Source organism: Trichosurus vulpecula, chromosome 2 (assembly GCF_011100635.1).
Source record: "Trichosurus vulpecula isolate mTriVul1 chromosome 2, mTriVul1.pri, whole genome shotgun sequence".
Taxonomy (NCBI): domain Eukaryota; kingdom Metazoa; phylum Chordata; class Mammalia; order Diprotodontia; family Phalangeridae; genus Trichosurus; species Trichosurus vulpecula.
The window spans coordinates 282,912,611-282,928,298 of NC_050574.1; the positions used below are offsets into that span (position 1 = coordinate 282,912,611).

Sequence of the window (15,688 nt, forward strand, 5' to 3'; positions counted from 1 at the left end):
GCCACCCTCCCCCTTACCCAGTAAACTCAAGTGAATTTATACAGGGTTTTTATCTGAATCAAGTAGGGCCAGACATAAAAGGAATGGAGTGAGGAGCCTAGACCTGGGGTCTCATATTGATTAATGATAATAGAAAAGGGAGGGAACTGGGAATTGTTAGTTGATATTCAAACTATCAGGAAAGAGGTTTTAAACTTGTTACTGCTGGTCTATTCTGTCAGGGTGACTTCCTAGTTTCTGACCTTCACCTAGGGCTTATTTAATAATTGGGATATAGTGGCTACTACTAGGGTCATTACAAATGTCACCTAGGGAATACTCAGCTTGAAGCATGAGGCCAGTGGAACAAAGTGCAGATGATTTTAAATGAAAAAGAAAAGAGAATTTAGTGAAACAATAAACACTTCAGCGATTTTCCACTGATTTGGATCTTCCAAGCCACTGTTCCCCCCATTAGTGCTGGTAATTGAGTTGACTGTACTACTCACTTAATGGTGCAGAGAATCACACACCTAGGGAGAGTAACAATTTATGCTGCATAGTAGAGAATGTTGATATCATTTGCTTTCTCCCCTATGTACCTCATAAGGAAAGCACAGGAGAGCAAAGCATTCCTTCAGCCTGGGAAAAATCTTATTTGTAAGGCTATAAACTAATGATTTTAATGCTTTGCCTTGGCCTGTAGTAAGCAGAAGACCTCTCTCATGTTTTCTTTGAGTCTTGAATCCTACATTGTGCAATTTCATTGTTGGAGAAGGTTATGAACTCACCTGAATTTGTTATATTAAGTTGCCCACAGTCAATTATACAGATAAAAATCACTTGATTATAAAGCTGGCAATGAAACTAGTCTCTTATGTGATTTTAAGATATACCAAATTTCAGTTGTCCTTCAGAATAATGCTAGACCTTTTTTCCATTTAAATACAAACTTTTTTTTTTTCCTGCAGAAAGCAATTCAGAACAGTTTAACAATGAAATCACAGGTTGGTTTTTGTGTTTTATTTTTTTTAAACTTGATTGACTGAATGTGTATATATAAAAAAAAAAAAACAGTAACAGCTAGAGTATTTCTTTCCCGTAGCACTCTTCTCAAAAAGTGGTCAAAATGTTTCAAGTTTGTTAAAGAGGCTCCACGAGGACTTTAAATTTAACATAAGGAATTTCTCTATGGTGATACTTCTTCAGAATGAGGATTGTTAAACACCAAAATGGCTTATTGAAGTTTCAAAATATCCTCCCCTGGAGGCCTTTAAAAATAGAACAGATGTCCAGGATGGTTTGAGCACAGTACGCAAGTACAGTATTTTCTTATTTTCCCTCCCAGCTCTTGGATTTGCCCAAGTACCTACTTCAAATACATAGATATAAGATCCATCACCAAATTGATTCTCTTTAGGAATTCTTTTATTCTCTAAAGAATAAAGTAATACAAGATTAGTGCATTTGTACCTTTCGAAGTTGTTAATTACATTTCTGTGTTTTCAAATATTATCAAATATGGTATTTTTGGTGAGGTAGGAAACAAACCTATGATTGCAATGGAGAATTCAGAGTGTGGAAATTCTCTCCAAAAATGAAGATTAATAACTTACCTGAAATATATAGTCTGAAAGAGTTCCCTAGGTACACTGAGAGGTTGTTTCTTGTCTAGGGTTACCCAGCTAGTATGTTTCAGAAGCAAGACTTGAACCCAGATCTTCTTTACTCCAGGGTTCTCGCTCCATCCACTACATCTCACTGCCTCTTAAAGACACTTTATCATCTGTGTTGATATGGATTAACTGTATTAGAAACTGAATTTCATCAGTACACTTTTCATTTCCTTTATATAAATTCCTTACTTTTTTCTATTTAAAGTCTTGTTCTGTCTAATAGGAAAATCTCAGCTGCAAACATGTGGTGTGAGTAAAGATAGGATGTCACCTCTAAAGTAATACATTTCTAGGGACACCTTGTCATCTTTTTAGGCTACTTGCTCATGACACCAACCTTTAAAAATATATTACTAAATGTCTCCACAATAAAGCATCTCATTGTTTGTATTTTACTCAATTATCTAAAAGGACATAGAATAATTATTGCAGTCTACCTATTTTTATTTTTTAGCTCTATTAGTCCTGAAGCAATAATTGGACATAAGTTGTGGTGCAATTGAAAAGTTCAACCAATCATTGGAGGTACTAGATTCACATCCTAGATTTTCTACTAATTCCCTGGGTTAACTAATCAAGTACGATCTTATTCTTCTCTGTAAATTAAAAGGTTTGACTTCCAAGGTTCATTCCAGGTATTGTTTTATGATCCTATTGTGCCCACAGTGGTAATTGAGAACCTTCTCTTTTGAAACCACCTACACCAGAGATGTCAAACCCACCCCATCTGCAAAACACCCAAGTGGCTCTAACCAGATCAAAAAGTAATCTGGAATGTTTAGCAAACACAATGCAACATAGATAGTATTAATTTGTGGTTCTCTAAGTTAATATGTGGTTTATGGAGATCCATTTTTCTCTGAGTTTAACCACTGACCTATACAATCACCTCTCTTTTTCTTTTCCTAGAGAAAAATCTTACCTCAAACCCATCCTTGACAGGTTTATTCCCCAGTTCCACACTTCATACCACCTCAATACCATCCCTACCCTCTCTTCCTTTGCTCTGTTTTCTAAGCAAGACAAGTTCCTCTTCCTTGTCAAGACCATGTAAGAGACTTGTTTGTATAATTTCATTCTCAGCCAAGTCCTTCAGCAGCCAGTCCTTTGACTCCTTTCTTCCCTTAATTTTCAACCTTCACTTATCCACTCATTGCTTTTCTGATCCCTATAAATATGCTCAGAACTCCCTCAGTCTTAAAAACAAGAATAAGAAGAAAAGCAACACAATGTCCTTCACTGTATACCCCTCAAGGGATTGCTCTGGATCTCTTCTCCCTTTTATAGCCAAACTTCTAAGGGTAAAATGGAACCTACACTAGTTGCTTCCACTTTCTTTCCTCAGACTTCATTCTCAACCTCTTATAATAAGGCTTGATACCCCATCTCTTAACTGAACTTCTCATTTCATGTTCTTCAATGATCTCTTTACCACTAAATCCAATGACCCTCTCTGAGTCTTCCTACCTCTTTGCATCTATAGCATTTGACACTGTTGACCACCCTTTCTTAGCTATTCATTCATTACTCTTTGGGTTTTTTGTCATGCAATAGTGTTGCATGGAATACTCTTCTTAGCTGGCTGAAAAATCCTTCTAGGCTCCACAGGATCATTGTGCATATCTTGTTTCCTATGCATTTTTTCCCTCAGAGTTTGGTTTTAAACCCCTCCTCTTTTCTCTATACTCTCTGCTGTGACCATCCCATCCTCTCCCAGGAACTTAACTGTAATCTAAATATAGGTGACTCAAATCCTGGTGCAATCCTGCATCTCTAACTACTGACCAGACTTTCTATATCAATGTCCCATAGACACCTTAAACTCGATGTGTTTAAAAGATAACTCTTATTTTTCCCTCTCTAAACTTGCCATTTGTCATAACTTGCCATTTTTGTTGAGGGAACCACCAGTCTTCTAGTCACCCAGGATCAAAACCTGGGTCTTCCCAACCTGAGGTTATCATTTAACATTCCATATTCATTCATTTGCCAAAGCCTGTCATTCTCTCTTACTGAATATCTTTCTCATCTGCCTCCTTCTCTCTACTCATCCTAAATACATCCTAGTTCAATCTCTCAACACCTTTTGCCTGGCCTACTAATAAGTTTCCTTACACATTTCCCCTGCCCTCTCTTCAAGCAGGCTGGCCTAATAGTTGCCTTTACAAAATATTCTATCTCTTGTTTTTGTCTTTGAATGGGTAGTTCTCCCTGCCAGAATGCTTTTTCTTCTCAACTTCACCTATCAAATCCCCAGATCCCTTTAAGTCTCAGCTCATGTCCTTTGTCCTATCCTATATCACCATCCCACCAGGGCTGCAGGGACTAGTTAGAGAAGGAACCTTGTTATTTGCCTTGCTGTGGCAACCCTTTACCACCAGGATAACAGGAGCAGAGATTCTCTGGTGGTTCAGAGACCTTGCCCTTCCACCCTGGAGAACTCAACTTACTCAGCTTTGGGACTTGCCCTAGGACAGATCTACCCTGGATTGAGCAATTCTAGACTCACCCACCTATATCTAACTGTCTGCCTATAGAGTTTGAACCCTAAGACTATTCCATATCTTACCATTTGTCCTCTTGTCTTAATTATTTTCCTCTTTTTGCTTTTTGATCAGTGACTGATAACCAAATTAGTCAACATTATCATTAGTACTGTGAAGGGCATGACCATTTATTTCCATATGATTCCACTTTGCAAAGCTCTTTTTTTCCTGAGGTAATTAATAGTAATGATGATGGTGGTGGTGGTGGTGATGATGGTGGTGGTGGTAGTGGTGGTAATGGGATGGTGATATAGAATAGAGAAGAGGATACTTGAGCTGAGACTTAAAGGGGGGTTTTAATAGATGAAAATGAAAAGGAAAAGCATTCTTGGTAGAGAGAACTGCCCATTCAAAGAGAGAGAAACAAGAGATAGAATATTCTGTACAGGCAACTAATAGGTTAACCTGCTTGAAGAGAGGGAAGGGAAAGTGGGTAAGGAAACTTATTGGAAGGCCAGACAAAAGATGTTGGGTACTAAATAGGTATCACTCCTTTGTTGCAATTCCTCACTCCCTCATACCTATCCAAATTAGCCCTATCTTTGTAGCAGCTATATCCTACTTTACTGTACTCTTCCATTGTGACATCTGTAACCCCCATTCTATAGTTGCCAAACTGTCTTTTATATAAGAACGGTGACCTTTTGCCTGAAATTATTTTATATCTAATATGTATTTAATCTTCTATATACATACACCAATAGAATATGAATTTCTTGAGGGTAGAAGCTGTTTCTTTTGTCTTTGAATCCTCAGTGACTAGCACAACAAATTGCATAAAGTTGAAACCTAATAAATACTTATTGAGTTAATTGAATATTTTAAAATATTTTATATTTACTTGTCTAAGGACGCATCATAACTTCATCTGAGAATATAAATTTCTTTAGCAATGGAACTGTCTCACTTTTGTTTATGTATGCCTTGTCCTTAGAACAGTAGCCAATTCATAAATGGACACTTAGCAAATGCTCTTTGATCAATTGCTTTCAAGTAAATAATAGCTGGCATTTGTACAATGATTTAAGCTTTGCAAAGTGCTTTGTATATATTAGATTATTTGATCCTTATAGCAACCCTGTAAAGAAGGTACTAAAGGTATTATCAATCTTATGGAAACTGGAAATTCCAATTTTGAAGAACTTACACATGGCCACACAACTATTAAGAGTCAGAGACAGAATTTGAATTAAGATGTTTCCAAATTAGAGCATAGTGCACTATATACTATACAACCCAGTCTATCGCAACTTTATACTTTCCAAAGAGTAATAGCTTTATTTGATTTTATTCATACTACTCCCAGAGCAAAAGTGAGTGGCTGGAAAGGTAGAAAGTATATTTAAAACAGAAACTATAGACTAAAGGCTGGTGAATTTATTAATGGTACTCTAGAAATCTTAATGTGCAGTTTAATTCTGATGATAATAATAGACTTTCTTTAGATTAATTTGAGGAAGTTAAAGCACAGTGTTTAGTTTTAAAAACCCTTCCCACTGAATTTTAACAACCTGAGGATTGCCCATTTAAAAGAAAAAGAAAAAGAGTAAAGGGTCAGTGGATTAATTTCAAGAGTTAAAAAATTGTAATGGAAACCTGCCAATAGATAAGATTCTTTCTTTTCTGTTATTTGGATAGCTTTTAGCAGGTGAAGGTTTCTTTTAAAAACAAGGTTTCAGAGGGTGATAAGCTCTATAAATGTAGACAACCCTCAGTCGCATCAATAGATAAAAGTTGCAGTATAGGTAACCCAAAATAGTAGATACTTTTAAAATCACAGTCTCCTTGGCACAATAGAATTTCTCTTGTTTTGTGGTAGATTAAGTTGCTAATTACATTTGGTTTGAATCAATAACAATTACTTAGTAAATATATACTAAATATCTACTGTATTCCCAGCATTGTGTTACTAGTTTTAAAGCATTTTTTCCTTCAAGGAATTTAAAATCTTTGGGGGAGACAGGACCAAGCCTAATGAAGTATGGAAAAAATAAAATGCAATATATAATTAAATACAAAATTGTATGATGCATACATTAACTACAGTAAGAGATCAGAGAACAGAAAAAGTAAAGTAAGGCTGTTACACTCAACGAAGGCATGATTGAAAGGTATGTGAGCTGGCTCTTGAGGAGTGGGCAGGATTTAGCTAGGGAGAAAGGAAGAGTGTATGACTTACTTCCACTGGGCATTACAGCATGATAAGTAAGATGAGCACATTACGTACTTGGCCAAGGGAAAGAAAGGTCTGACTATAGAGAAAGATTACTGTTGTGGAATTGTAGAAAGCAATGCTAGACAAGTCAATTGAGGACAGATTTGAGTGTTAGGTGATATAGGAAACCATCTGCTTTGTAACAGAAGGGTGAAATGATTTCTGTGGAAATAGCTTATTGACCAGAAGTAAGGTGTTAGCTCAGGATTAAATATTTGCTGCAGAAATTTAGTCTGTTGATTATAAAAGTTTACTGTATGTAAGCATGTAGTACAAATCTATATGAGAGAAATATAGAAGTGAAAGAAATATGAAAATCAACTACTTAAGAAACCTTAAATTGTATTCTTTGGGAGGGATCAGGAATAATATTTCTTCACTGTGCATATCTGTCAAGGTGAAAGATTTTCTTAGGCAGAGTTGTTACTTCTCCCTAGGATTCAGAGGGAGAATGACATAGCAGATAGAGAGCCAGCCTGACAGTCAGAAAGGCTTGGTTCAATTCTAACCTCTGATGAGTACTGGTTATATCCTTAAGCAAGTTTCAGGAGCTCTCAGTGACCCAGGCAATTCTCTAAGGATATAAATTTTAGACAAAGTGACAATCTGACTTGGTAAAAGGAGTTTCCTCATCCAACACTTCTCTATAGCCATGGAATCACAGTTCCAACTCATATCCCTCATCCCATTCCACCTATACTATCACTTTGATGGGACTAAAAGAGAGAGCAAGGAAGCATCCTTCTGGGGATTATCAAAAACTTTCCTGTTAATACACAGGATGAGCAGGAGATACAATATTCAAGAAAACATGTCCCCTTTTACTGAGCAACCAGGGCTCAACTACCGAGAGGTAATTGAAAAATGGAAATAATACTGGACATGGGCAAAACATCTGAGCTTGAACACTGATTCTAAAACTTAGTAGTTGTATGGCCATAGGCAAAAACCTTGACTTCATTAAATTCATAGTTGTAGAACCATTTGGTACTTAGGCTGCTCAAGATCATCTAATAGAACTCCTTCATTTAACAGGGGAATAAAATGAGTCTCAATAGATGAAAAGACTTGCCTAATGTCTCCCAACTGGGTAAGTAGGACACAGGTTACTTAAATCCATGTGAAATGTTCTTTCAAATAGATAAGACTATCTCTCTGATCCTAAGTACCCTCTTTGTGAAATAGAGACAATACAGAGATAAAATTTGAAGAGAACATTTTGTAAACTATAAAGTAGGAAGCTAAATGAAAGCTATTTTTAACCTTATTATTATAATGATAATAACTACCACTTATATAGTGCAAAGCCCTGCACACTATTAATGCTAGCATTTGCAAAACAAACAATAGGCCAGATAATTTCCATGATGCTGGGCAGAAATTTAAAGTAGAAAGTCACTCTTGTTCTCCAACTCTACAAATTCTTGAGAATTTTTTTTCTAATACAGATTGTGCTAGAGTCCTGATTTTCTCATTGAGCTGCCCAGTTCTGTTGACAATCTAGAAGAGGCAGTGTCAGGATATAGTCTTTTATGGAAGACTATGATGAATGTTGCTTACAATCTTATCTTCACTCCTAACACAAGGATTCAGGTAACTTTCAGACTCCCCTGACATCATTACATTTTCTTTTTCTCATTGTCTTTTAGCTTTAAAGAAAGCCCAATACTCCCATCCACCCTCCTTTATTAAATGAAGCAGTGTTTCTGGTCTCTCCAATTTGGTAATTAAATCACTCACTGATTTTCCAGCTCTTCATACTACCCTTCCAGGCATGCTTGTCCCCCACCTGACACTTTTCACAGCTAAGATTCAATCTTTCATTTGTGCCAACTCATCTATTACCAAATCTTGCTTTTCCCAGAACCACTAGGTCATTTTTTTCAGTGATTAAAGCTGGAGGTAAAACCTTTGCAGTTTATGAATGACATTGTTTCTTATGGAACACTATTGTTACACTTTATAGCATAGTTTTCAGGTACCAAAAAATGAATGTCCTAAATATTAACTTGGCATCTGTACAGGACTTTACTTTTTTTTGAACTTTTAATAAGCATTGGACAATTAATTAAGCTCGAGACTGTTGTATTGTAATTGCTGCCCGTGGCAAGCTAATAGCTCTCCTAAATTAAACAATTAATTTAAAATAAAATCAAAAGATTGTGTAGCTGGAAAATATCAGTAAAAAGCATTTTTTTAAATTATGGAGATAGGAAACATTGACTGAAATTGTCCTACTTATATTCCAATTATATATTTTAAAGCTAACATTTGTGGTTTTTATATTTTATTAAAATATTCATACTGGAGGTGTAGTTTATACCAAGTCTCATTCACAACAAATATTTTTACAGTAAAGTGAGTTGTACATTTGGGGAGACAGGTGTTTGACAAAATTAATAGCCTGTGTATAGCAGTAATTGTATAAATATACATGAACACACACAGGGAAGTCTCTCTGTAATATCACTGCTGCTAGTGAAGCTACATAGGAGAAAAATGTTGAGCAACTGATGGAAATGTACCAGGTCAAGTGATTGCTATTCTAGCATCTAATACAATTACATCACTTACAATCCAGTGATATGTTTAATCTACATACTCATATACATCCACTCGGAATAAGGAAATCTTTTGACTAATAATCTGCTTTTGCTTACTTCCTGGAATCATGGTATTTAGAAGGGATCTTGGGAAGGGATTTTTGAGGCTATGCTGTCTAATAAATACCTGCTAAATGAAATCCTGTTATTATGTTTGATGAAAGATCAGCCCTTTGCAGAACTTCAAGAACTGAAGAAACCAATACCTCTCAAGTCAGTAGTGCTGCTCTTGAATGGCTTTGATGATTGGGAAGATTTTTCCTCATGTCAATCCTAAGTTTCCTTCTTTGTAACTTCTACTCACTGTTTCTGGTTTTTCCCATTAGTGGCAAACAGAACAAGAATAATCTTTCTTCAATGTGAAAACATTCATGACATTAAAGAAAAATGGGAGAAAGATAAAATTTGTATTTCTTAGACATCTTGGAATACAATCTTTTTTTCATATTGACACATCAATACTTTTCTTATGATATTTTTCTTAAGATCGCAGCATACCCCTTCCAGCCAGAAGCACATACATATGCATGTATGTATATATGTATATGTATATATGGGTATATATACATATGTATACCTATGTATGTATGCATGTATATATGTATGGAATGGACTATAAAGGCTTTTTACCATCCTACTTGTATTCCTCTGTATAGTCTCTAACTTGTGAATATCTTTCTTAAACTGTGGCACACAAAATTCAACATAATACTCTGGCTATGGTCCTACTAGGACTATACAGAATCATCATTTCCTTCTTGTTCGTAAATACTATGCCTCTCATTGGGACAAAGATCATATGACTTTTACATGCAATAAATATCACTTAAGCAGGTGATAACAGAACTTGCAGTTCACTTATACCCCTAGATCTTTGTTTTCCAAACTACTGTCTAAAAAAGTCTCTTCCATCGTCTACTTTTGAAAGTTTGCTCTTCTCTTTGTTTCCAAAACTTGCCTACTTTTCTCCTCTTCTAGTGCTATTCTATCAGCTCTCTGTCTAATATTTCTCCTTTTCCTTATTCTTGGTATAGTATATGAGAATAGACTTTTGCAAGGACATTTTAATGTCCCCTAGAGACACTAGGATGAAAGAGAATGATGGAAACGCACACTTCCACAGCTATTCATCCTCTCTGCATGTTTCTAGGAGGGTAAAATACTGGAGGAAAGCATCTTCCCTCAAAGTACCACTTTTAATGAAATAGTTTCTTCATTTGACTGATCCTGTCCTAAAGTTCTGAGTTAATAGCCTATTCTTGGTCAGCATGGTATTATATTAATAGATTTGTTGGGGAACTATACAACTTTAAGGACAAAGTGGAAAATTTGGTTTAAGGTCTATCAGAGACCTTGATTTGAAGGTTTAGGGACATGATTTTGGAAAGCCATACAAATGAGGATTGTTTATTGCAAGGATAGTGGTGTCTAAATTATTATTTTTTAATATGGCTAATCCCCATATCAAAGGGGGAAAAAGTAAAAGGGAACAATTTGGTTTAGACATAAACAAAAACTCTTGGTTAAAAGGTTGTTAAGGAGAATGTATTATGGAAGAAGTCTAAAAAGTCCCTCATGATGCAATATTTTTTTATTTGTACAAAAAATTACTCAACTAAATTGTTTCTTCTTTCTATAGAGTAGATTACAGATTATCCTGAGAGCTAGAAAAATGGTTCACATGTCTTAGGAAGACAACTTTCCATCTTTCACTCATTTTTCTTTATTGTTATGAATTAATACTGCTTCCTTGTGCTTTTTGTTATTTATTTTGTGGGGAACAGGATCTGGATTGTAACTTTATTATTGTGGATAGCTCCTAGCATGGAAGCTTCCTCCTCTTAGGTAAATTAGCAGCTCCTTTTTAATTTATAGTTTTAGAGATTTGTTTTGTTTTATTAAATGAGTTTGTGACTTGCTCGTGGTCATCTAGCCAGTATGTGTCAGAGGTAGGACTTTCACCATGATTTTCCTGATGCCTCTTGTAGCCTTAGGGGCCAGCTAGATGGCACATTAGATAAAGTGTCTGACCTGAAGTCAGGAAGTCCTCCTGAATTTAAATGTGGCCTCAGACATTTACTAGTTGTGTGACCCTGGACTGGTCATTTATCCCTGTTTGCCTAAATTCCTCATCTGTAAAATGAGCTGGAGAAGAAAATGGCAAACTACTCCAGTATTTTTGCCAAGAAAACCCCAAAAGGGCTCACCTTAGAGTCAGACACAGCTGAAATGAGTGAACAACAATTTATTTCCTTCTTTCCAGCACAAGATCATCTATTTCAAACATTCTGCAGCACTTAAAGCATTATGCTAATGTAATCTATGATTATTTTTATTCATATATCCTCTCCCTGTGCTTAAAGGTTTTAATTTTGAAAGAAAATTCAAGCTGACACAGATTATTCTGTCCTTTTTTGTTTCAGGTCCTGAGGAAATAGAATTCAAGTGTCCCTTGAATCATATTGCTTGCCTTGGAACAAACACATGTATTCATTTATCCCAACTGTGCAATGGTGTACTTGACTGTTCAGATGGCTATGATGAAGGAGTCCATTGTCGGGGTGAGTCCATTTGCTGAACAAAACAGCAGAAAGTTAAACTTCCAGAGTTGCCTATGAAAGTTCAAAGTGAACCTCTAACCTGCCCATTATTGTAATTTTAAGTGTACCAGTTACTGGAAAAGGGTGAATATTATTGCTACAGACACTTAATATACATTTCAAAGAGGCAACTATTGTGTATTGTTGAAAAAATAAGTCAGGGAAGAAAACACATTCATTCTTTGAAGTCTGACTGGATAACAATTTCTCATTTTATATGAAAGAGTACTTTTGAGCAAAGACAGATGAGGAGTTGTTTTTGTCACCAAAGATCAATATCACACAGTGTTACATACTTGTTTCCTCTGAACTCTAGTTTAAACAAAGTCAGGAAATTTAAGCTAAAACTGAGAATCAAATATTTCAGTAAGACTTAGTAATGCAAATTCTTCCCTTTGGTGATGTTTTCATGAAGGCTTTCTATTAGCCACTCTGTAATATATTTGGTCAGGCTTACTTGAATTTAGTTAAACATTTATTTCATTCTATTAGGACAGAAGAAAAGGTCAAGGAAACTCTTGAACATATCAAACAGAGAATAGTGTAAAGATCCAGCAGGGTGTGAAGTCAGAAGACCTTGATGTGAATCCCATCTCTGCCATTTGGTACCTATGTGATCTTAACAACTCACTTAACCCCTCTGGGCTTTAGTTTCCTCTTCTGAAAACTGAAGGAGTTAGATTAGAATCAATTGGATCCCACAGTTATTTATTAAGTTCCTGCTATATTGTAAACACCATGCTAAGTACTGCAGTTACAAAATAAAACCCAAATATCTCTATTCTCAATGATCTTGTATTCCACTTGGATGACCTGCTTAGATGATATATGTGGTCATTTGTATAGTCTAAATCTATAATCCTAAAATGATCTTGGGAATAAATATATCACAATGAGGATAGAATAAGTTTCATCAGTTACTCCAATTGAATTTGTGGCCTGCACTGTAGACCTGCAACTGAGATCTACAAAGGCAAGGCAAGGCAAAAGTGAAGCAAATAGTAAGACTAGAACATTAGTTAAAATCAGGAGATAAGCAGTTATCTCTAGTTGGAACGAGGATTCAAAATCAAGGCCACAAATTAGAAAAAGGGTCAATTAAGAAAAGGTAAATGATACAGCTCACCTCAGGGCAGGCTAAGCTGTGAGAATCAAGAGAGATAACCAATTAAATTCGGCCCACAGATGAACCTAGATTGGCAAACAAATGCCAAAATAAACCATTCATCTGATGCTCATTTGTCCAGACAGCCAACCTCAGGAGCCCCAAATGAGGGATGTGGTAACTCCTGACTCTGAACATAGATCATAGGATTTATAGCTGCAAGGGATCTTAGAGGTCATCTAATCCAAATCCCTCATTTTTACTGATAAGAAAACTGAGGCCAAGAGACTTTGAATGACTACTCAGAGTTGAAGAGGTAATCAGTGTGAGAGCTAGGATCCAAATCCAGATCTATCTTCCCATTATAATAATTCATATATAATGTAAATCTTAACTTTTTTGTTCTTATCATAAGCTTTTTTGAATATGTGTACCTTCAGCGCCATGTTTAACAAAGTGATATCAGCAACAAAAAGGAATTTAGCAAATAAAAAGTATCAAGAATTAGTAGTTTGGAATTTTTTGTAATTTAATTTAATTTTTTGGGACTAATTCCATCCATTTTAGTGATAATTCAAAGTTCTAAACAAATCATGATCAACTTTAAAGGGTAAATAGATTTATGTTACTAGCTTTCGCAAGAGTATAATAGCCATGATTGCTGAAAATTCTCCAAAAAGTGATTATGCAAATTCAAGCAATCTTAAATGTATTAAAATGCTTTGGATTATACCAAATGTGTCTCAGGGTTGCCTAATAAAATGGGAGATTTATTTTAGAGAGACGAAGAAATATGTTTAGTAGACAAAGGAGTGGATTAACACAAATCTAAACTACTTAAGTGTGGATTAAAATGGAGTTGCTATAACTAATTTATGCTGATGACTTTGACATAGCAATATGTTTATTAGGATATCAAAGATTTGAAATATATTCTTTAATTTTGTTTGAATTAAATGTTATACTCCCAGTATAAGGGAGAGAGTCTTGGACTTCGACACAGAGGACCTGGTTTTAAAAATCCTTTTCACACATTCACTTTTTGACCTCGAGCAAATCATAATGTCTCTATGTCTCAGTTTCCTTGACTGCAAAATGAAGGCATTAGATAACCACTAATTTCTCTTCTGTCTTTAAATTTACATGATATTGTCATCTTTTCTCCAATTATGCCTCAATAAATTTCTAAACCCACAACTGCCTATTCTATTCTCATGATATTGTCAAAGAGAAACTTCTGTATAATAATTAAGTGGCTACTTATAGGTCTTTTTAGATAACCATCTCTTTTTAGGGAAACTGAGGCATACAGAGTTTTTTTTTTCAGATAACTTTCCTGCATTGCATGGACAGTAAGTAGCAAAGCACAGATTTGAACGAAGTTCCTCTAATTCCAAATCCGCTGATCTTTAGTCTATATTATACTTACTCAATCACATTAGTAGATTCTGTCTGAAGGACAGTAAAAAACAAACTCCTTCTTCACCTGAGTTATACTTTAACTATGGGATATTAGGGTGTTGAGATGCTTTCAAGGAAGAGGTGGAGAGATTTGTAAGTATTGCAAAAAATCTCTCACTCTTGAGGAGCAACTCATACAATGAACTGTTGATTGAAGTTTTGCAGGAACATTTGGGGTAGAAAAGAATTAGTATTATTCTTTGTTTATGATAAGAAGACTTGATGTTAAGAAAGCATAATTGTGATAAACTGTCCCTTGGGGAGATAAGAAAAAGAAAGGTAGGAAATCAGATGAAAAGTAGAACAGGCATGTCTGAGACCATTTCCACATCATTATCATATAGCATGAGTTTGATTCCTAAAGAGAAAGGTATCTAAAAGAGATTGGTAATAATGCTACTAAAGAGAGAATAAGGGAGGTGATATATTGTAATTCTGTCTGGGAATTTAGGTATGCCAGGAAGTAATATGACTGCTGGGGTATAGCCAATGGTATCCAACAAATGAGTATGACCTTGGTTTGAAGAAAGTAGAGTGATAATTCTGTAGAATATGTTCAGACAATGTGACTGAGTTAGAGGACAGTTCAGGAGATAACCATCATAGGAAGAGAGGCATAGAGAAAAGGTTCTTTAAATCTTGTTTTTAGAACTTCTTTTGTGTCATTAACTTGGTATATATGTGGGGATTATTTCTGGTACTTAGATCAGGCTAGGTCATGGCTCAAAATCATACACAATATATTGATAAAAGAAAAAGAGAGGTTAATGTTTTGATATCAGATCCAGTGTAATGATTTAACGAATTGTGTCAGCTACACTTCTCTCAGTTCCCATGTTAGGTACATAGCAGTTTGGAGTGGGGGAAAGGGTAGAAGGATGGTGTCTATTGAGTAATCTTGTATGAGGAACAATCCAGTACAGACTACTCTGGTATGTGCTAATTAGCCTGGGACCAGGCTGTAATCAAACTTAGTTTCCTGAGTCTTATTAACTGTCTTAGATCTCTTACTCAGTCTTCTTCTGTTATTTGCAAATAAGACTAACAGAGCTACCCAGAAATCCCTATTTTTTTCCTGTGCATACATATGGTTCCAATCCCTTGACCAAAATATATTGCAAGACATATAACTCACAGTAAGGATTAACAAGACAACAGAATACAATACCACTATGAACAAAAGTCACAAGGCTGAGTCCAGATTCAGACTCAAGTTGCTGTTCCCATACAGCAGCGGGAATAATGTACTCAAATATTCTACCTCAGTAGAAGTACAATACTCAGTCTCACAATCACCAGCTCCAGTGGCCAGAGACCTCTTTCTTTTCTTTCTTTCTTTCTCTCTTTCCTTCCTTCCTTCCTTTCTTTCTTCCTTCCTTCCTCCTTTCTTTTCTTCTTTCTTTCTTTCTTTCTTTCTTTCTTTCCTTCTTTCCTCCTTTCTTTCTCTTTCTTTCTTTCTTTTTCTTTTTCTCTTTTTTTCTTTCTTTTTCTTCTTCTTTCTTT

At 35.5% G+C, this 15,688-nt stretch overlaps 1 protein-coding gene across 1 annotated transcript in view; it reads left to right on the forward strand.

Annotated features, from left to right (window-relative positions):
* Positions 1–15,688, forward strand: part of LRP1B (LDL receptor related protein 1B) — a 2,306,513-nt gene that overhangs the window by 778,562 nt on the left and 1,512,263 nt on the right. Inside the window, exon 3 of the mRNA XM_036744555.1 lies at positions 11,443–11,580. Within this exon, the coding sequence (XP_036600450.1) occupies positions 11,443–11,580 (138 nt within the window). The remainder of the gene's footprint in view (positions 1–11,442; positions 11,581–15,688) is intronic.